Source organism: Lemur catta, chromosome 16 (assembly GCF_020740605.2).
Source record: "Lemur catta isolate mLemCat1 chromosome 16, mLemCat1.pri, whole genome shotgun sequence".
Classification (NCBI taxonomy): domain Eukaryota; kingdom Metazoa; phylum Chordata; class Mammalia; order Primates; family Lemuridae; genus Lemur; species Lemur catta.
Window position 1 is genome coordinate 15,973,091 of NC_059143.1, and position 23,476 is coordinate 15,996,566.

At 36.6% G+C, this 23,476-nt stretch overlaps 1 protein-coding gene across 3 annotated transcripts in view; it reads left to right on the plus strand.

Moving 5' to 3' along the window:
* RBBP8 (RB binding protein 8, endonuclease) overlaps window positions 1-23,476 on the plus strand; it is a 105,433-nt gene that overhangs the window by 33,944 nt on the left and 48,013 nt on the right. For all 3 annotated transcript variants that reach the window (XM_045527212.1, XM_045527210.1, XM_045527211.1), the window contains exon 4: window positions 6,692-6,787. In XM_045527212.1, coding sequence (XP_045383168.1) covers window positions 6,692-6,787 — 96 coding nt within the window. The remainder of the gene's footprint in view (window positions 1-6,691; window positions 6,788-23,476) is intronic.

The window sequence follows — 23,476 nt, forward strand, 5'->3', positions numbered from 1 at the left end:
CTAGGACTCATTTTAAGTAGTTTGAAATGACTAACATATCCCTGGAATTGTTTTGGTTATTAAGCCCTGAATCAGTTCTGATTTTCTAAGTTCAGGAGCAGATTTTATTCCTGGTTTTTTAGAGCTTCCACGCTAAAACAGATGGCATAATAGAGTATAGCACCAATAACAAAAATCAATATCATGTGAGTAATAATTTTACATTTGCTTTACGGTATATACATATGAGCCTCAGTTACTTCATGTTCTAAAGCTTCCAAGGCTGTAACTGAAACCTAGAGTTACTAACCATTCATCAGAACACCTAGTTGTTTTCTCCGTTATAATCTGAAAATGAGAATTGGGAAATTTTTCCTTACAAATAGAAAGTCATGTTTGGAAGTGAACTTAGATTCAGAAATATAAAATCATAAAATTTTTGAACAGTTTTGTTTAAAATAATTTTCTGAGTCTTAATTAGTAATACTTTTAAATGCTTTTCATTGTTTTTTTGTTTGTTTTTTGTTCTTTTCTTGCCTTGTCCCTATAGGGCCACTGGAACCTTTTGTTGTTGAAAGTGTACATGTTCCTACCTTAAAGACGTCATTAACCATAGAAGAACTCATATTTCTGTTTCTGTAGTAGAACTGTGTTTAGTTCCCTAATTGAGAGCTTGTTTTTTACTTGCAGAGGAAATGAAACCTTTTCTGAATAGTAAATTTAGGATGTTATCTTATTAGGTAGGACATTTTCTACTGTGAAAAACAAAAACAAGCAGAAGTGACTTTTACAGTAAGGAAAATGTATTCTTTCACATAGAAGGCCCAAAGAAGGGACATTCTAGGACCCATTAATAAGTGACTCATAATCATAAAAGACTTAGATTATTTCTGTCTTCTCTGCCATACTTAGTGTTATGGCTCACCCTCTTAGTCTTGATTCCCTCACCGCGAAATGGCAAGATGGCCATCATCATTCTAGTCATCACTTGCAGAACATCCTTGGGTCCCTTTTTACCTATTATAAAAGTTTCCCAGAAGCAGCCCCCAGCAGACTTCTTTACCTCATTGACCATAATTGTGTGGTCAATTCTAAACAATAACTCACAAAGGGAATTGAATTGGACATGATTGGCTCAGGCTAATAAAGATTCTGATACTATTTTATAGTGTATTTTAGGATTGAGCAAATTAGTAAATACATTGCCAGTAATCAGAGCCAAGATTTTCACTATCAGAAAAAATGAGTCACAAAATACAAAAAGAGGGCAGGCTAGGATGAATCCTATGCTGCTAGGTAGGAATTGGAATTATCAGCATGCACTCATGGTTTAAAAATATATAAATAGATATAGATTTGTGTTAATGTGTATGAGAATGTACATATATTTCCTCAGCTTGTTCTATTTAGAGGGCCTAGAAGCAATAATAATACCCCAGTAGTAATAAATACTCCTGAAGCTCTGATCTTGCTTTCTAAACAACTTTCTCCAGTAAAAAGAGTTAAGGTACTCTGCAGAAATAGCTAATTCTAGGCATTGGAGCACACAAAATATAAGATGAGCTGGAATATTATGTGGTGTTTTTACCTGCCTCCAAGTGGAGATTTTTCCAAGTTCTTGATGTTCAGTGGGGAAAAGAATTTCAGGATGCACCACATAAGCCAAGCAAGCGACAGCTTTTTATTAAAAGCAAAAGTAGTACAGTCTTAGGGAGGAGAGTGGGTAGGCTCAAAAGAGAGCAGCTTCACTGAAAGGAAGTGGTTTTAGATCTTTTGTAGTCTTAGTGATTGAAGGGAGGAATATTCAACACCAGAGGGGTTGGCTTTTACTAATAATTTAGGTAGTAATTTCTAGAATTGGGTTCCCTCCCATTTTCATATATTATATGGTTGTCTTGGAACTGTCATAGTGATTTCAAGGGCAGAGAAATTTTAAAACCACAATGTAAATCATATTATAATTAGTCAAAGTTCATGCAAGAGGGCAGAGATAGCTGACAAGCAAGTCGAAGCCAGTTCTGGCCTGCAGTTATCAGCCCCTCTAGGTAGCTTCTGCTTAGAAGTTGTTTATTGTAACATCTGTACCTGATCTTTAAGCCCCTGCATCTGGTCTCAGCCCCATCTCCTAGTTGTCTCTTCTAACAGTGCCAGAAAATAAAGAAATGCTCAAAAAGTAATGGAGGCATGTCAAAAAGATATAGAAGACAGCTTGTAAAAACAAGCTTTTGGCAAATATAGGACAATAGCAAATTCTAGGACAACTTGAACAATGAAATACAGGTTGAGTGTATCCCTTATCCAGAGGGCTTGGGAACAGAAGTGTTTTGGATTTTGCATTTTTTTGGAGTTTAGAATTTAAGTCAAATTATTTCAAAATGAAGCATTTTAAAAAATGAAAGATTTTTTTTTAAGATTCATTCCCTAGGTCGGGAGAAATCAACTTTTCTCCAGGCAGCTCTTAGATACCGAAGAAAATCAGGATTCTTTTAGCAAGGAATAAAAAGGAAATGGTTGTTGGGTAGACAGCCAAAAATGTCACTATAGTTAGACTATTATTATTTTTTTTTTTTTTTTTACAATATAGTTACTAGACCTTATTTTCATTATGGGAGCAGAGGGCCACAAACCAGTACTCCCCACAGCCCATGCCACCAACAAATGGTTAGCTGCAGCTACTTTTTGTAGATGATAGAACAAAGGGTGAGCTCTACTCCTTCACCAAAACCTCAGACTAGGGAAAACTGTTCAGGACTCATGCTGAGGAGGGGAGCTTCATGAACTTAAATATTAGCAGTCACAGCAAGAATGTAAAATCACAGCAGTGCTGCCCATAGGAAGTTTATTGTGTCTTCAAGACACTACAATGCAGACTCCTCCGCCAGAAAAGGATCTTTCAGATTTCAGAGACAGGGAACCATCATCCAGATGAGGTGCTCATTTGTCAATTTCTTAGGCAGTTGGCTTCTTCCTCTTGGATTTCTCGAACCCCTTGGTCCCCCATGTGTGGACAAGATAAAACACTACAAATGGCAGCACCCAGGCGAAGGGCAGGCACCCGAGTGCGGCGCAGCACGTTGGGGATTCCCTTGGTGAAGTAGTGCAGGAAGGCACGCTGCTTGAAGGGTGACAAACTGTAGGTGATCACATGCTGCATTTGCATCAGATTCCTAAATTCACGGCCTACGGTGGTAGCGGCCTGGGGTCACCTCGCCCTCCACAGTCACGTAAGCACCAGCACTAGTGAGACTTTTTGTTTTACTTAGGAATAAATAGGCTTTTCTTCAATGGTAAAAATATTTTCTTTGAATAATTTGGAATGTCAAATTATGAAATAACACTTGTTTATTGTTTTTAAATCTTCATTTTTGTTATAGTCCAGCTAGTGATGGCTTTTACAAGCATTGTTAATCAGAAGAGGAGTAGTACTATCAGTGACTTGGTATAGTGATTTAATACATACCAAACAAAATAGCCAAATTATTGTTTGTTGGAGTTATTCAACAAGTTTCCCCTTTTATGTATAACATCATATAGGAGTTCTTGTTGCCTTTGAGCTTTTCTAATAACAAAGGCTTAATGTTTGAGAATTGATTAGTAATTAGACAGTGGGCTCTTTATATTGTACCTTGCTTCCATGTTGAAGTTACTGATCTTATAAATGCTGGATTAACAACTATTGATTAAGGAAGACATCCTTTTGAATCAAAATATTGGTCACTTTTAAGAAGCATTACTAAAAGCCAGAAAGCATTGTGTTTGCTATTCGGCTATATATTTTAAGCACCTTCACAAAATGTTTTTTTTAAAGCAAATTTGTTTTATTAAAATGGTTCTTTCATTTAGACCTAGTAATTTTATTTTCTAAAATATTACTATTTTAAATTACAAATTTATAGCTGTAAAATAGTATTTTATATTAGCTTCATTCAGAATTATTTCCCTACAGATTCAGTGATTAGGCATTATCTAGATTTGCTTTATTACAAATATACTTTTTATAATGGAGACTTTTTATATAAAATATATTTCTTTACACATATAACCAGACAGCCACATGAAAAAGCTTCTTAAACTTATAAATGACTATTAAATATTACTTTCTCAAAAATCACCTATAGCATCTCTGAATATTAAAGAAGAGAAACATAACTGGTTATTCAGTAGCTGATAGTAATCCCTTACGTTACTGTATAGTTCATAGAGTCATTTGATCCTCTTAGCAACCTTTTAATTATTTTAATTACCCTGTACCTGTGTACCTCAGGTAGCTTGGGGCTGTACATTTTGGAAGCACAGGTAAGTAGCTAAATTCCCTGAGTAATCAGAAAATTAAAGGGATGCTTTATTTAACCATTCCCAGAGTAAGTTAGGTCTTTGCCTTGTGGGACCAGGAATTGGGTTTACTTATATTACCATAATCCTCCTTTCTCAGTATATTTTATAATATACAGTCTTATCTCCATATTGTTAGAATATCTGTATTTGTAAGATATCTCAGTCTTTAAGGATTTGCATCTGGAAGGAGCATTTAGAAAATAAATCAATAACTTTACTATTTGTTCCTCAATTGTTTAAGACCTGTGTTTTGCTGAGAGTCAAGTTGTCTGTGCACATGGCTAATGCTTTTCTTTCACACACATTCATTTACAAAATTAATAAGCACATGGAAATATTGACTGTTGAATATTGTGAGGTTATTTGAAAAGTTATACTTAAGCTTGATCTGCCTCATTCTTTTAGCCCACTTATGGCTACATCTGTTTTTACCAATATATATCCATTACTTACTAACTGATTGACTTTCTTAATGATCAGTTAGTAAATCTGATCATCCTAATTATCAGCTGTTATTTAAAGAAAAACAGTAGCTATACTGTTTTCCACTGAGGAGATAATAAAGATGACATCTACCATATTTAGCCACCCAGCTTTCTAGCACTTACTAAGAAAATTGTCTTTAGCTGCTGAGAAATTTAGAAGTTCTAAACTACCCATCTACAAATGAACCCTATTTTCTTTTAAATTATTTTTTAAATTAATGAATTTAAAGAATTATAAAGAAAAAATATCCTGCAATTGTGCCAGTGCTATTTTCATGCTTTTGATTCCTCATCACACATAGTTCCTTTAGAGATTAAACTTTAACATATCATTTTGTTCATTTTCTTTATTCATGGTATTGTTATAATAGTTCCTGTTTTTCTCCCTATAGTCCGACACCCCCACCCTTATGTATGACATTTGATTTTAAAGTAATGAGAAGACTGGTGTATGTGGTACATGGGGGTGTAAGGGAGACAGAGAAGGGATGGTTTGTTATCTATCTTATTAGTTACATTTTCATATATGAGATCTACCCAGTTTCACATGCCAGTTATATTTAAAATGTTCAATTACTTCAGAAAGACAGAAGCCCACCTATTTTCTAGTAAAATGCTGCCAGTGGCATGGAGCATGCCTTAGAGGTGAAGTTGGTGATATACGGTATGGTAATAACTCTTCCTTTGGATGAGGTCCAAGGTAGACCTGTCTTATAATATATTCCACTCTTACCTAGTTTTGAAATTGCATGACTCTGTTTTGGAATTCATCAATTTGCTTTCATAAGGACTTTTTAAAATTATTCCTGCAATTATTATAGTAGAAGCCCATTATGTTTACCACTTAGTTGACATGAATATTTGCTACTTTTTATGGTGGAGTGATTTGCCACCCTTATTTGAATTGGTATGTTAGACCCATTAGGGGACTGGGGAAAGATACTTGAATCACAGCATTGTCCCATATTTTCAGCTTCAAGACCACACAGAAAATCTCAATTAAATTTCTAACAGGTTTTCTTAGAATTAAAGTGTATACATACTTCATTTTTAATAATGTGATTTTTAAAAATAATAATGGAGGGATAAAATATGACACAATTTTGGAAGGTAATCAGGTTCATCTAAAAGAAAATTTTATATGTCTTTATCAATTTTTTTTCCTGACTATAAAATCATAATGGTAAACCCTTAAAAAGAGGTATGTGCCAGCACTGTTCTGTGTCCTATACGTACACTAGTACTTAGTCCTCATAAACACTTTATCAGGGAGATACTATTGTATCCGCATTTTTTGAGACACAGAAAGTTTAGGTTAATTGGACCAGGTCACACAGCTGGTAAATGATAGAGCTGGGATTCAAACCCATCTGGCATCTAGGCTAGAGTGCATGGTCTTCAATACCACTGTAAGACCTGCCTTAAAAGTCAGACCAGGTAAAAAGTTTGAGGAACACAAATTAATAAAATAGAAAGTATAAATCCTCTATAATTGGAATAGAGATGATGTGAACAAAGATAATTTGTTATTTATATTAAGAAATATGTAAAAAACAATAAAAAGCAGTAAGTGTATATTTTGATAGCCATTTTGATGAAGTTGAGTCAATGGCAGCATCAGAATCTAATCCCTCCTCTCTGTTCCAGTACTGTGTAATGGATGCCTGGTATTTAGGATAATACTTCTATGATACATAAAAATACTACAGAGCAAATTCTAGTATAATTTGAACTTTAACAAGATATTCAGACTTCACCTTTTAAGTTGTTTTGTTTTGATACGAGAAATTCATGATATAGAAGTGGTGAGACTGTACTTTGGTGTTCTTATATAACAGAATTATGCTGTTAGAGTATTTCTCCCTGAAAAAAACTTATTTCTTGACTTTCAGAGATGCTCAAAGACTAGAAGAATTCTTCACCAAAAATCAACAGCTGAGAGAGCAACAGAAAGTTCTTCATGAAACCATAAAAGTTTTAGAAGATCGGTGAGTCTGGTACTTGGGACTTGAGTAAGAGGTAGTTTAATATGGGGTACATTGGTTTTAATTTGTAATCAATCTGGCATTGAAATGATCTTTTCCCCAACCTTCTGTCGCTTTTCAATGAGTATTTTACGAAACTGAGGATCTACTCTTACAGGTTTGTTTTTTCATTCATCGTAGAGATCACATAAGTTTACCATTTAAATGATGTCATTATCTGATGTTTAATACAGGGTGAGCTTAAGAGTAGCAATTTTCTAATTCATTTGATGCTTTAATTTCATTTTTACTTCTAAGTAAGTGAAAACTGCTTCAAAATTCTGTTTCTGCCATCTATTCTTATTCCTACTATTCTCTTTTCTTCCCTACGTATTTCTCCACTTTGAGGCAGTCTAGGGATTCTTCTTTCGAATAATCCTGAGATAATGTTATCACTTACTTTACCTTCATACCCAAACTTCTTTATTTCCCACTCCTTTGAGGTTAACACCCAGGATTAGAAAAGGCTTCCAACATTTGCTGTATTCCGTTTTCTGAATTGTAAGTGCTATTTAGGACCTTAAACTACCTACTATGGGAAAAGATACTCCATGCATTCTTTATTTCTTTTTTGTAAAATAGATTTAGAGGGTACAAGGACGGTTTTGTTACTTGGATATGTTATGTAGTGGTGAAGTCTGGGCTTTTAGTGTACCCATCATCCAAATAGCATATATTGTACCCAACAGTTCATTTTTCATCCTTCTTTCCCCCTTTTGGAGTCTACAATGTCTGTTATTCCACTCTTTATGTCCGTATGTACCCATTGTTTAGCTCCCAATTATAAGTGAGAACATGTGGTGTTTGACTTTCTCTTTCTGAATTATTTTATTTATTCAGATACTGGCCTCCAGTTCCATCCATGTTGCTGCAGAAGACTTGATTTCATTTTTTTTTATGGCTGAGTAGTAGTCTGTGGGGTGTGTGTGTGTATAAAATATATATATATGTATATATAATAATATATGGTCATTAAATATGAAATGTCCAATTTCAGAATTAAAAGTGTAGTTTATTATGTCTCAGACAAGAAGCAGTACAGTTAAAGTATATGCCTAAACTATCAACACAGTTTTGCCATCTTAATAGTAGCTTGTTTATGCCAGCAGTGAAGAAAACTGGAGAGCAAGTAGCAATGAAATCACAAATGGTATTTTCCACAGTTTGCTGAGAATGAATATTTTTCCTTGCAAGAAGTGGTCCAAAGGCTGGAAGAAGTGGTAATCAGTTGGTGCAAGGTGGTGAATATGGTGAATGACAGAAAGTTTCCAAGTCCAGCTTCTATAGTTTGAGCAGTGCTGTTTATGTGACATGTGGTCAAGTGTTGTCTTGTAAGAGGATTGGCCTGTCTCACTGCTTAATCATAAGCATCCTCATCATTTCATCCAATTGGTTGCAGTAGACACCTGCTATAATGGACTGACCAGGTTTCATGGAGCTGTAGTGGATAATACCAGTGCTGGACCACCAAACAGACACCATTAGCTTTTTTGGATGAATATTCAGTTTTGGACTGTGTTTCAGCACTTCATCTTTATCCAACCATTGTGCTGAACACTTGTGATTGTCAAAAAGAGTTCATTGTTTATCACATGTGAAAATATGGTGTAGAAATGTTCACCTTTATGTCATGACAGCAAAGAAAGGCAAGCTTTCAGATGATTTCTCTTCTTAAGCTCATTTAATTCATGTGGAACCCATCTATCCAGCTTCTTTACCTTGCCCATTTGTTTCAAATGGTCCAATATTGTTGGAATAGTAAAGTCAAACCTTGTGTTAATTCACACATAGGTTGAGATGGATTCACTTCCACTACAGCTTTCAGCTCATCATGATCCACCTTGGTCTCAGGTTGCCTATGTGGCTCATTTTCAGGATTAAAATCTCCAGGATGGAACTTCTCAAACCATCAACATACTGTGCCTTCATTAGCCACATCCTTCCCAAACACTTTGTTGATGTCTGCACTGCACTGGTTCTGTGACAGAATTCATATTCAAAAATAACATGAATTTTTGACTTATCCATGGCTTCATAAAATTGCTGTAAAAAAACCTTGAAAGACATTCACAAACAAAAATGTGCTTTTGAAAGAATAAGGATTTTCCTCCACGATAAACATAAAACAAGAAATGTCAATCAAAGTGAAATGTCAGAGATATCAACTGTCAAACTTAGTACTTAAGGAAATCGGACATTTCATAATTAATACCTACACACACACACACACACACACACACACACACACACACACACACACACACACACATTTTCTTTATCCAATCATCTGTTGATAGACATTCAGGTTGAATCTGTGATTTAGCTATTAGGAATAGTGCTGCAAGAAAAATATGAGTGCAGGTGTCTTTTTGATGTAATGATTTCTTTGAGTGGATACCCAGTAGTGGGATCACTGGATCAAATATAGTTCTATTTTTAGTTCTTTGAGAAATCTTCATACCATTTTCCATAGAGCTTGTACTAATTTACTCCCACCAACAGTGAATAAACATTGCCTTTTCTCCCCATCCTCACCAACATCTGTTGTTTTTGACTTTTTAATAATAGCCATTCTGACTGGCATAAGATAGTATGTCATTATGGTTTTAATTTGCATTTCTCTGATGATTAGTGGTGTTTAGCATATTTTGATATGTTTACTGCTTGTATCTCTTCTTTTGAAAAACGTCTGTTCATGGCCAGGCATGGTGGCTCACGCCTGTAATCCTAACACTCTGGAAGGTCAAGGCGGGAGGATCGCTTGAGCTCAGGATTTCAAGACCAACCCCAGTAAGACCTAGATCCTGTCTCTACTAAAAATAGAAAAAAAATTAGCCAAGCATTGTGGCACATGCCTGTGGTCCCAGCTACTCAGGTGGCTGAGGCTGGAGGATTGCATGAGCTCAGGAGTTTGAGGTTGCAGTGATCTATGCTGCTGCTGCACTCTACCGGGTGACAGAGCAAGACTGTGTCTCAAAAAAAAAAAAATGTTTAAAAAAAAAAGTCTGTTCATGTTTCTCCATTTTTAATGGGGTTGCTTTTTTTCTTATTGAGTTGTTTGAGTTCCTTGAAGATTCTGTATGTTAGCCTTTTGTTGGATGCATAGTTTGCAAATATTTTCTCCCATTCTGTAGGATGTCTGTTTATTGATTATTTCTTTCTCTGTGTAGAAGCTTTTTCGTTTCATTAAGTCTCATTTGGCTGTTTTTGGTTTTGTTGCATTTACTTTTGAGGTCTTGGTTATAAATTCTTTGCCCTAGCCAGCATCCCAAAGAGTTCAGGTTTTCTTCTAGGATTTTTTTAGTTTCGGGTTTTACATTTAAATCTTTAATCCATCCTGAGTTAATTTTTGTGTATTGGTCCAGTTTCATTCTTCTGCATATGACTATCTAATTTTCCCAACACCATTTATTGAATAGGATGTCCTTTCCCCACTGTATATTTTTGTTGACTTTGTCTGAGATAAGTTGGTTGTGGGTATGTGTTTTTATTTCTGGCTTCTCTGTTCTGTTCCATTGATCTGTGTGTCTATTTTTATATCACTACCATGCTGTTTTGGTTACTGTAGACTTGTAGTATAACTTGAAGTCAGATAACATGATGCCTCCAGCTTTGTTCTTTTTTGCTTATTGGCTGTTTGGGCTCTTTTTTGATTCCATATGAATTTTAGGATTTTTTTTCCTAATTCTGTGAAAAATAACGTTGGTAATTTGATAGGAATTGTGTTGAATCTGTAGATTGCTTTGGACAATATGGTCATTTTATCCATATTGTTTATTCCAATCTGTGAGATTGGAATGTTTTTCCATTTGTGTTGTCTACGATTTCTTTCATCAGTGTTTTGTAGTTTTCCTTTTAGAGATCTTTCACCTCCTTTGTTAAAAGCATTCCTAGTTATTTGGGGGTTTTTTTGTAGCTGTTGTAAATGAGATTGAGTTCTTGATTTGATTCTCGGCTTGACTGTTATTAGTGTATAGAAATGCTGCTGATTTTTGTATGTTGATTTTGTATCCTGAAACTTTACCGAAGTCATTTATCAAATCTAGGAGTCTTTTGGAGGAGTCTTTAGGGCTTTCTAGGTATAAGATCAAATCATCAGTGAACAGAAATAATTTGACTGCCACTTTTCCAATTTGAATGCCTTTTATTTCTCTTGCGTGATTGCTCTGGCTAGGACTTCCAGTACCATGTTGAATAGGAGTAGTGAAAGTGGGCATCATTGTCTTATTTCAATACTTAGGAGAAATGTTTTCAACTTTTACTCATTCAGTATGATGTTGACTGTGTATTTGTTATATACAGCTTTTATCATTTTGAGGTATATTCCTTCGTCTCCTAGTTCGTTCAGGGTTTTTATCATGAAAGGGTGGTGGATTTTGTTGAATGCTTTTTCTGCATCTATTGAGATGATCCTGTGGCCTTTGTTTTTAATTCTGTTTATGTGTTGAATCACATTTGTTTATTTGCATATGTTGAACCATTTTTGTATCCCTGGAATAAAACCTGCTTGATCATGGTGTATTATCTTATTGATGTGCTGTTGGATTCAGTTTGCTAGTGTTTTGTTGAGGATTTGCATCTATGTCCATGAGGGATATTAGTTTGTGGTTTTCTTTTTTTGTTGTATCTTTGCCAGGCTTTGGCATCAGAGTGTTATTGTCTTCATAGGATGAGTTAGGGAGGATTCCTCCTCCTCAATTTTGGGGGATCAGTTTCAGTATGACTGGTGCCAGTTCTTTGAATGCATGTCTAGTGAAATATGGCAGTAAATCTGTCTGGTCCTAGGTTTTTTTTGTTGTTTTTGGGAGATTTTTTATTATTGATTCAATTTCACTACTCAGATTGGTCTGTTCAGGATTTCTATTTCTTCCTGGTTCCATCTTGGGAGGTTGTATGTTTCGAGGAATGTATCCATTTCCTCTCCGTTTTCTAGTTTGTGCACATAGAGATACTCATAGTAGTCTCTCTTGATCTTTTGTGCTTCTGTGGTATCAGTTGTAATGTCACCTTTATCATTTGAGTTTGTGCTTATTTGAATCTTTTCTTTTTTTTTCCTGGCTAATCTACCTAGAGGTCTACCAGTTGTATCTCTTCAAAGAACCAACTCTTCGTTTCATTGGTTGTTGCTTTTTTTTTTTATGTAGACATTTAATGCTGTAAACTCGCCTCTTAGCACTGCTTTTACTGTATCCCACAGATTTCAGGATATGTGTTTTCATTTTTATTCATTTCAAAAAATTTTTTAATTTCTGTCTTAATTTCTTCGTTGACCCAGTGATCATTCTGGGGCATGAACATTGTTTAATGTTCATGTATTTGCATAGTTTCCAAAATTCCTCTTCTTATTGATTTCTAACATTATTCCACTATGGTCTGACAAGACCCTTGATATGATTTTGATTTTTAAAAATTTGTTAAGACTTGTTTTATGGTACACTTCTGGAATGCTGTGTACTGAAGGGGATGAGCCCTATGCTTCATCCAAGCCAGGCATGGTGGGCACACTGTCAGTGGTGGTGCATCTGCCCCTAAAAGCCCTGGAAAGGCTATCCCTCAGTGCACCTCTACCAAACCCCCACAGGAACAGGCCCAGCTGTGTCCACAAGGGAGTTGGGAAGGAGTCTTAGTCTTCCTGTCTATTCCTGGGCAACAGTGCAGCCTAGCTGCTAGGAAGAACCATCTGCTTCTCTACAGAGCCCAGCACTGCACCTGCATCTCTGCTAGGAGGGACGCAGTCACTTTGAGCTCACAAGCTAGGAGCTCTCTAGCAGAGGCGAGAGCACGCTCTGCTCTGGTTTCCTTTGTCCCAAGGGGCACTTTGACACACTGCGTTCTCCCTTCCCCTAGGGCCAGCCCACCTGAGGAGGATTAGAACTCCAGGAATCCTACAGCTGTCCTGAGACCTGCCAGCCCTTTGTGGTTGCTGCAGTCCAAGTGGGTGCTGGGGGATGTTTGCAGGTCTCTGTTGTTGCAGACACACAAGGGCTGAGACTCCCTAGGCAGGACAGAGGCCCACAAAGGTGCACAACCACTAAGGCGCCTGCCACCTGGGCTCTGGTCTGGCAAGCGACCCTGTTGTGCAAGCTGGCAGCCTGGTACTCTGCCCTCAAGAAGTTTCCAAATTGCCACATACAGCAGACCTTGGGCTTGCAAGGGCAGAGGGGCTCCCCAACAGTTTGGAATACAGCAGGCTGCCACAGGAGTGAGGGGAAATAAAAACTCCCCCACCTACCCTTTCCATGGGACTCCAAGTTCCTTGGGGGTCGATCACTATCAAACTCTTGCTTCCTTCTTTTTTTGTGCCTTAGCTTCTTCTCATAAGTTCTCCTATAGGTTCTAGCACTCTTTCCTCAGTATTCCACTTGGGCCATGATTATTCACCTGTAACTTTGGTTCATTTTTCTGAGAACTGATGTCTGATGTCTCTAGTCAGCCATCTTAGGGGAAGGGAACCATGCTTTCCTTCTAGCTAATACTTTTCCTTTAGCATTATTTATGTGTATGTTGGAGAAGGGGTAGGTAGTTTGAATTTGCCTCTGTCCTTTTAGTGGTAAAATAATTTAATATTCTGCACATATGCAAACCAAAGTTGAATATCTTCTTCCATAATTAATGACTCAGTGGGTGCATGTTTACCAGAATAGTGTATTGTGGAATAAAGACCTATATGCTTTGGAATCACGTATGTATTTGAATTCCAGCTTCACACTGTGTTCTTAAGTCATATTCACCAACAAGTATTTGAGTCCTTACTGTCCTAGGTGTTCTAGGGTGCTATGACTAATACTACCCCTAGTTTGTAATGTTTTAGATGAGATAATGCAAGTAACAATACATAACAGAAATTTAATAAGACATGTGTTATCTCTTAGTTGGTGAATATAATTCGAACCTTTAGCACTCCAGTCTGTACTTATATTCAGTTTTTAAAGGTTAGGATTGTGCCATGTAGTAAACAAATACGATTTTTTTCAGATTATAAGTGCTATAAAGAAAATAAAGTTGAGTGACGTAATTGAATGACCACAGGCATTGGGAAATGGAATATTTAAGTAGGAAAAAAAGCTCAGTTTCTCCCACTATACTCTCACAACATGCTTCTGATACCAGATGTATGGGGGTTTTCTCCCACCAATAAGTACGCAGTCAGTTCTTCAATAAACACCTTCAGTAAAAACAGCTGGGTGTCCTCTAATTTAATTCCGACACTATCTACCTAGAGATGGCATCAGAGCCTCCAGGCTGATAGCTCAGTCCCCAAGACTGCATCACCCCGCTTCTGATGCCAGTCGCGAGTTCCAGGGTGTTTTGTCTGTGCTTCTGAACAACCAGCTATAAGTCAGGATTCCTACAACCCCTTCCTCAGGTTTGATTAATTTGCTAGAGTGGCTCACAGAACTCAGGGAAACACTTATATTAACCAGTTTTTTACAAAGGATATTTAAAGGATACAAATAGACAGCAGATGAAGAGATACATAGGGTGAGGTATGGGGAAGGAGGCACAGAGCTTCCCTTGCCCTTCCGGAGCAGACCACCCTCCTGAAACCTCCATGTGTTCTGTTAGCTATCTGGAAGATCTCCAAATCCTGTCCTTTGGGAGTTTTTAATGGAGGGTTCATTATATAGGCATGATTGATTAAACCATTGGCCATTGGTGATCAATTTAACCATCAGTGCCTCTCCCTTTCCTGGAGGTTGTGGGTGGGCTGAAATCCTGCCTTGGTCTTTCCAGTGACCAGTCCTACCTCCTGAAGCTGCCTAAAGGCTACCAGCATCAGTCAACTCATTAGTATACAGAAAGACATCCCTTTGGAGTTTCCAGGAATTATAGGAGTTGGAAGACAGGAAATGGGGTCAAAGACCAAATAAATTTCACAATATCAAGAAGAATACTGGCCGGGCGAGGTGGCTCACGCCTGTAATTCTAGCACTCTGGGAGGCCGAGGCGGGTGGATCGCTCGAGGTCAGGAGTTCGAGACCAGCCTGAGCAATAGTGAGACCCCCGTCTCTACTAAAAAATAGAAATTATCTGGCCAACTAAAAATATATATAGAAAAAAATTAGCCGGGCATGGTGGCACATGCCTGTAGTCCCAGCTACTTGGGAGGCTGAGGCAGTAGGATCGCTTAAGCCCAGGAGTTTGAGATTGCTGTGAGTTAGGCTGATGCCACGGCACTCACTCTAGCCCAGGCAATAGAGCAAGACTCTGTCTCAAAAAAAAAAAAGAAGAATACTGATGGATGGTCAGGGATGGCCCTTCTGAGGAGGTGCTATTTGAACTGGGACCTGAATGACAAAAAAGAACCAGTCACTTGAAAAACTGGAGACAAAAGGAGATAGAACAGACAAATGCAAAAGCCTAAGGTAGAAATAAGTTTGATATATCTGAGGAATAGAAAGTCCACTGTGATTTTACCTTAATGAGTAAAGCAAATTAGTGATAGGAGATAAGATTGGAAAGTTGGGCATCAACCAGATTATGCAGGTTCATAGGCAAAGAGTTTGGATTTTAATTGTGACAGAAGCCATTGGAGGGCTTCAGTAGTTAATGATAAAGGGATGGATATAAGTAGGTTGTATCAGCATCTGCTATATCCAAATGGAGATGTCGAGTAGGTAGCTGTGTATATGAGTCTGGAATTCAGTGTCTCTCTTAAGGACATCTTAAAGAACATAGGAAGAGAAGAGTTCACAGTGCTGAAACCTACTAATTAAGGTTTAATGAAGAATAAGGACCCAGCCAGCAAAAAAACTGAGAAAGAGAATCTATAAGAGTGGGAGAAAAGCTAGGAACATAGGGCATAATACTAACAATACCTTCTTTGTAGGGCTATTTTGAAGATTAAAGGAGATAATTCAAGTAACAGTACATAATAGAAGTTTAATAAGACTTATACTATCTCTCTTAATTGGAAGATGATTCTGACTTTTAGCACTCCAGTCCATGCGATCTACAGCCTGATCTAGTCTCCCTCAAGCTGAGAGATCAGGAAGCTAGAAAGCCATCTATCCCTCTCACCTTTACCCAGTCCAGCATTAAAAAGGAAATCATCAGTTACTCTTCCCTTAGTGTGGTAAGGCTCTTCCTTCTGTTTGTAGTAGTGGACTGTGGGGAGCATATCTTTCTCAGCCTTTAACTTTCCAGAATTGAAGAACTTCCTTCTCTTCACTATATTTTTTCTCTCGTCTCTACCGCTCCACCACTTTCCAAGAGCAGGGAGAGTCTTCCTTCCCTATAATAATGATGGTAATGGCAAGAGATTAGGAAATCTTTCTGTTCTATGATTCCTCTGTAAACAAAATGTTAAGATTGGCATTAATAACTAAATATGTTAGTCTGAGTTCTCTGAGAAGCAAATACCAAGGTGACTTTGGACATTAAAGATACTTGTTGGGAGAAATACCTGTAAGGAAAATGAGGCATCTGGGAAATCTGTCAGACCTTCATGCCTCTAACCCTGTGAAGAAGAGAGGGAAGAGGGCAGGTCTTATACTCCATTGCGGTGTAAGAGAGCTTTGGCAAAGCTAGTGAGAAATCCTGGAACAGAAGTGTTACTGAAAAGTATTCCTGATTTCCTCATTTATAACAGGTGGGATCTGACCATGGGGTACCTACTATATTCAGCTGTATGAACAGGTGAAGGATTTCAAAGCCCAGAAGGTGGGGCCGGTGCAGTGGCTCACACCTGTAATCTTAGCATTCTGGGAGGCCGAGGCAGGCAAGAGGTTAGGAATTCAAGACCAGCCTGAACAAGAGCGAGACCCCCATCTCTACTAAAAATAGAAAAATTAGCCAGGTGTGATAGTGCCCACCTGTAGTCCCAGCTACTCAGGAGACTGAGGCAGGAGGATCTCTTGAGCCCAGGAGTTTGAGGTTGCTGTGAGCTATGACGACGACACTGCATTCTAGCCTGGGCGACAGAGCACGACTCTGTCTCAAAAAAAAAAAAGAAAGAAAGAAAGAAAAGAGGAACAAATCAAAGCATAGAAAGTGGAGTCACTGATTCTGTTCTTCACAATAGGAGACAGTGAGATAATTTCATAGCTTCCACACTCAAGGGCTGATTGTATTGATTGCCAGCATCCTTCCTGTTTAATTGGTCATTATCAAATTGTTTAGGGCTCAAAGTTAATACACTCAAAAAATTTACAATATAACATTTTTATTATGTTTTGCTTGAATTGGCTTAATACAGTTGGCTCTCCATTTCATACCCAAGATAGAGTGTTCATCTTAGCCCTTGAAGACATTGCTTTCTAGTGTCTCCAAAACACTTCTTCACTTTATGGTTTTAAAGTTTGGGTTTCCAGTTCTGCTATCCTTTGTATCTTGTGCTTCCGTTTTTAAGTGAGTTTTCCTTCTCTACGCTCTTTCTCAGAAGAAATGTCAGTGGATGATTGCCCCCGCCCTTCCCATTGAATTACTATTCTTTATTCAGTTAATACATGTAATTGTTAAAATTATCTTTTTTATTCTCCAGTTTCTTGAAACTAGATTTCCTTTCTCTTTATGTTCTATTCTACCTCTGGTCATTAATATTATGTGGATGCTTGTTTCTTTGTTGTTTCTCATTGTAAATGTTACCTTGCCTCTCATTCTGTTCACCTTTACATCCTTAGGTAAGTGAGCCTATAACTCACTACATGGTATAATATTAATTAGGTGGTCAGGTGAGGAATGTGTAGCTGATTTCTTTATACACGTGCTTTTTCTCTCCTTTCCTCACATAAAAATCCAAAATTTCCTACTGGGTGCACTTTAAGATTTATCCCTTATTTCACAAAGTTTCATTTAATTAAGCCCAAGATCATTATTTTTTTTAATATAGGAGCTGGTATGTATTGAGGGTTCACTTTGTACCCAGGCGTCCAGCACTTAATCTTCATATTAACACTGCAGGGTAGATGATGGATGCATTTTACACGAGAGGAAACTGAGCTGAGAGTTAAGAAACTGTTCCAGAATCACATAGGTAACAGATAATTAGGTTAAATCTGATGCTTTCCCCGACTCGACTCCTTAGTTTCTGCTGTTTCATGATGCCTTGTCTTTACGTTGTCTTCATTTTATAGATATTGTGTAAATTTTTTTTTTTTTTTTTTTTTTTTTTTTTTTGAGACAGAGTCTCGCTCTGTTGCCCGGGCTAGAGTGAGTGCCGTGGCATCAGCCTGGCTCACAGCAACCTCAGACTCCTGGGCTTAAGCGATCCTACTGCCTCAGCCTCCCGAGTAGCTGGGACTACAGGCATGAGCCACCATGCCCGGCTAATTTTTTGTATATATATTTTTAGTTGGCCAGATAATTTCTTTCTATTTTTAGTAGAGACGGGGGTCTCACTCTTGCTCAGGCTGGTCTCGAACTCCTGACCTCGAGCGATCCACCCGCCTCGGCCTCCCAGAGCTAGGATTACAGGCGTGAGCCACCGCGCCCGGCCGATATTGTGTAAATTAATTACACCTTAAATGATCATCTCAAAGTATTTGTGCTTGGCATAAAGTCGCCAAAACAGATACTCTGAAATACTAAGTCTTCAACATTGCCTATTATCTATCTCCAGGTCTGTTTTCTTGAAAGTTTCTTTGGTTTTTGTTATTTTTTTTAATTGCTGCTAAGTAAATGCTATTTTTAAATGTCTACATAGGTGACTTTTGATGAAGTTTTGCCTTATTTACAATTTCATTTTAGTTTTATGTCATATGTATGAGTGATATCTACAGCAAGCTTTAAAAATCTATAAAAAATTTTCTTTTTCTTTTTTTTAACCAACAGAAGCAGAAAAAATCTATAAAAATTAATATTTTGCGAGACCTTTAAAAAGCAACAGTATTTTGTTAACATTTCTAAGCAGTTATTCTGAAACTTGCCACCTGCTCTTCATAAATGAAACGATTCTTATTTCTTGTTAATGTTGTGAAAACATTGTGAAATGTGCAGATGAAAGGAATTAGCTAGTAAAGATAAATTAGATAACAAAAGTTCTAATTTTATGTGGCTAATTTGTGTTTTACTACTACTATTATATTTATAGACTTTCCTTCAAGGAACCGAAGTATTTCACTAAACCTAAGAAACAGTCACCATGCTGTAGAAGTAGATAGAGTACATTTCTTAAAAAAAAACTGAACAAAGCAGTTAAAACATTGTTCTCTAATAGAGTTTACTATTTTTAAGAACGTTTTGGCAGTTAGTCATATAACTCATTTCAGCAGTAGTTAAAAGGAAAATTGGTATTCATCATCAGAAGATTTATGGTTTTGTAACTTTTTCTATCACTGGACCACATATCCTCTTTTTTCTTGCTAACTCTTCTTATTCAGATTTGAATTTAGACATCATACGCTTCAGGAGACCTCCTCTAACTCCCTGGACTAAGTTAAGTGGCTGTGTGCTTTCATAGTACCCTGTATTTCCACTGTCACAATGTGAATTAAACTTTGTTGTAATTACTTTTTTATTGCCTGTCTCTCTCTGGTAGACTGTAAGCTCTTTAAAAGAAGTGGTCTTATCTTGGTCACTGTTGTATTTATAGCATTGAGTACATTGTAGGCATTCAGTAAAACCATATTGAATGAAAATGAATAAATTTGAGGAAATACTTTTGGGATACAGCAAACAATTGAGTGTACTTGTTAATCTGGTAAGTTTTAAAGCAAATGAAAGTTTTTATTTCTTCATTCCTATGAACAAACTGGAATAAAACTCAGATTGAATGTTGCTTTCTGCTCTTTTTATGGAATTTCTCTCTTATCCCTTTACCTGTTAAAGCTACTAAAACTGCATTCTTTTGTGAAATTGGGGCTATTTTTTTCTTTCTCTGACAAGCAGTGGAAGATGGGCCAGAGGAGAGCAATGGAACCCTGCTGATGGAAACATGAGCTAGCATATTTTCTCATGTTCATTTAAATTTAAACTAGAATCAGGGAGCAATCAAGAGTTGACCCCTTTTCACAGAGATTATTATCAAGAGCGGTAGTTGACAAGAAAAGGGAATAAGGTAATAAGCTAGGGAATATTGCTTCATTTTATAATTCCCTAACCAGTGACATTTTTAAACTCCTTCTCCTGTGTTTGAAGGGTTATTATTTTAGCTCTTCTATATTATGTTTGAATTTTAATACATATATTTAAGTCTTTGTTTTGCATTGCTTCACCTGTAAACAGTCTCCCTGGACTTGCCATTGTGTTATAGGATGATACTGGTGCTTTAACCCTTCCCTACAAGCACTCTTCCTGTCTTTCTACCTTCTGCCTTTTGCCAGCTGAGCCTTTGCCATGTAAATAATGTCAAGATTGATAATAGTTATATTCTTTCATTTTACCAGATTTTAATCTTTCATATTTTGCTTAAAGTTGATTGTAGAAGTTGGAAAATAGTAAACTGTTTTTATTTATTGGCTGCAGAGATAGGATCACATTTCCTTCTCTCCATGTCTGATGATGTGACATTTCTGCCGCTCAAGGAAATTGTTTTTAATGTCCAGGTCAAATAGATGATTTTCTACTCTGTCCCCAATTAGTTGGTCAAATCAGCCTATAATTATGTTATGATAATGACTTATTTATAAGTTTGTTTTGTTTTCCTAGAATTTCTAACTACCTTTTTTCATATTAAGACAAGAACTGTGGTGTTAATGTCATTCATGCCTTAGTTATTGTACTCTTCCATTATAATCTTCTTTGTTGTAGTTCTTTTTCTTGAAGACATACTTCTCAGGCTGAAAAAACTTTCTGTACTAATTTGGACCATTCCCTTTCTAGGTTACTCTTCAGCTGCCATTCTGGATTTCTCTTTATTGGATGTATGCATTAATTCCATTATTTCATGCATCTCATGGTAGTCACCATACATTTATGGAGCACCTACTTTGTGCCAGGCACTGTTTTAGACCTTGGGATACACCAGTGAACATGGGTGATAAAATGTGGATCTGTTTCTATTGGCTTTTCATGCTCATTTTGTTACAGCTTACCCTCAAGTAACTGCTGAAAAAGACTACACAGGAAGTAAATTTTCAAAGAGTCCTTGCATGTCTAAAAACATTTTTATTTTACTGTTTTGTTTAGTTGATATTTTGACTGGATATACATTACTAGGTTTAAAATCATTTTCCTTCAGAACTTTGAAGGCATTTTGTAATTGTTAGCATTCCAGCACTGACAAAAAGTCTGCATTCTAATGTTCATTCTTTTGTAGATAATGGATTTTTTATTCCTTTCTGGAATTTAAGATCTTTTTATCCTTGTTCTCAACTTACATAATGCTGTGTGTGTATTTCCTTCATTGTGCTGGACATTCAACCCATTAACCTAGAACTAGTATTTCTTAAAGTCTGGTAATTTTTTTCTATTACTTCCTCTATTTTTTTTTTATGTCCTTTCTTTCTGGAGTACTTCTTAGTCATAAACTTATCCTTTATCATCTATTCTCTTATTTTCTGTTACTTGCTTTTCCTTCCATGCTCCGGAAGATTTCTTCTGTTTTGTTTTCCAACCGTACTATTGAAGTTATTTTGATAATCACATGTATCCAAGAACTTTACACACACACACAGACACACACACACACAGACACACACACACACACACACACACACACACACACACACACACACACACACACACACACACACACGTCTCACTCTGTCACCCAGGCTGCAGTACAGTGGTGCTTTCATACCTTACAGCAGCCTCAAACTCCTGGCCTCAAGCAATCCTCCTGGCTTAGCCTCCAAAAGCACGTAGGGTTGTAGGCATGATCCATTGTGCCTGGCCCCAAGAACTTTTTGTTGATTATTGCTTTATACATACATATATCTCTGTGTATGTATGTATATCCTTTCCTTGTTTTATGGCTGCATCATTTCTCAGATTTTCCAGGAATGCTAGACAGCTTTTCCCCCTCAAGTTCTTTTTGTGTGGTAAAGTCTATATAACATGAACTTTACTATTTTAACTATTTTTTTAAAAAACCACTTATTGAGATATAATTCACATATCATACGATTTACTGATTTAAAATATGCAATCCAGTGGTTTTTAGTGTGCTCAGAGTTTTGCAACCATCATCACAAGTAATTTTAAACTATTTTCATCACCCAAGAAAGAAACTCCATAACCATTAGCAGCATTCCCAGTTTCTCCCCCTTCTAGGCATTTATTTATCTACTTTCTGTCTCTATATATTTGCTTATTCTGTCTCTCTATATGTACCTATTCTGGACTTTATTCCCCCTTCTATCTAACTGTAAGTATATATCCTTTAGCTAACATCTCCCCATCCTCCTGTCCCCCCAACCACCCAAGCCTCTGGTACCCACCATTTTAGTCTGTCCTTCTGTGAGGTCAGCTTTCTTAGATTTCACATATGAGTGAGATCATGTGATATTTATCTTTCTGTGCATGGCTTATTTCACTTATAACATCCTACAGGTTCATCCATGTCACAAATGCCAGTATTTCATTCATTTTGTGGCTGAATAGTATTTATTGTGTATATATACCACATTTTCTTTATCCATTCATCTGTTGATGGACATCTAGATTGATTCCATGTCTTAGCTGTTGTGAATAGTGCTGCAATAAATGTGGGAGTGCAGATTTCTCTTTGACATTCTGATTTCATTTGCTTTGTATGTATACCCAGTAATGGGATTGCTGGATTACATGTTTTTAATATTTTAAGGAACGTCCATACTGTTTTCTGTAATGGCTGTACTAATTTACATTCCCACCAACAGTGTACAAGGGTTCCCTTTTCTCTGCATCTTTGCCAACACTTGCTATCTTTTGTCCTTTTGATAGTAGCCATTCTGACAGGTGTCAGGTGAAAGCTCATTGTGGTTTTGATTTGCATTTATCTGATGATTAGTAGTGTCAAACATTTTTTCATATACCTATTGGCCATTTGTATGTCTTTTGAGAAATGTCTATCCAGAGTCATTTACTTCAAATTTATAGACTCATAGAATCTTAAGATTAGAAAGCATTTTGTAAGCTTATTTAATCCATTAGTCCCTGTGCATGTATGACCAGAATTTTCTGAAGAGCTTTTAAAAAAAAAACAAAAAAAACAGGTGTTTGTCTAGTTATGAACTGTAGTTTAATGAATTTTTTTGATGGGATTTAACAAACTGCAATTTATAATAAAAATATATCAGCTCTCCCTGCCACCAACACATGGCCCTAGGATTGAAGCATAGTCCTTTTTAAAATTAGACCAGTGATTCTCAATGCTCAGATTGCAACTTCCCTTGATAAAAAGATTTTATAATGTTATTTTTACTATCCTGAAATAAAATTTACAAATAATCTCTATATACATAATTGTTGGAAACATGTCATAATTATAATATACAGAGAAATAAAAGTGATTTATAATATGTATTTCAGAATTTAAATATGAGTATTTCTATTCTAAAAGATGAATTGTTGAGACAGTTGTTCCTTTGCATAAAATAATCATGAATATGACTGATACAATCATGTTCATTGATGATTCAAATAACCATGAACTGTGTTGTCATCAATGACATATTTCAAAATTGTAAAGATTCTTGGTAAACAGGAATAGTTCCAAAAGAACTAATTTTTTTGTTTGTTTAATCAAAGTTCATAGTTTCACTTGTAATAAAGCATTTTATATATATATGA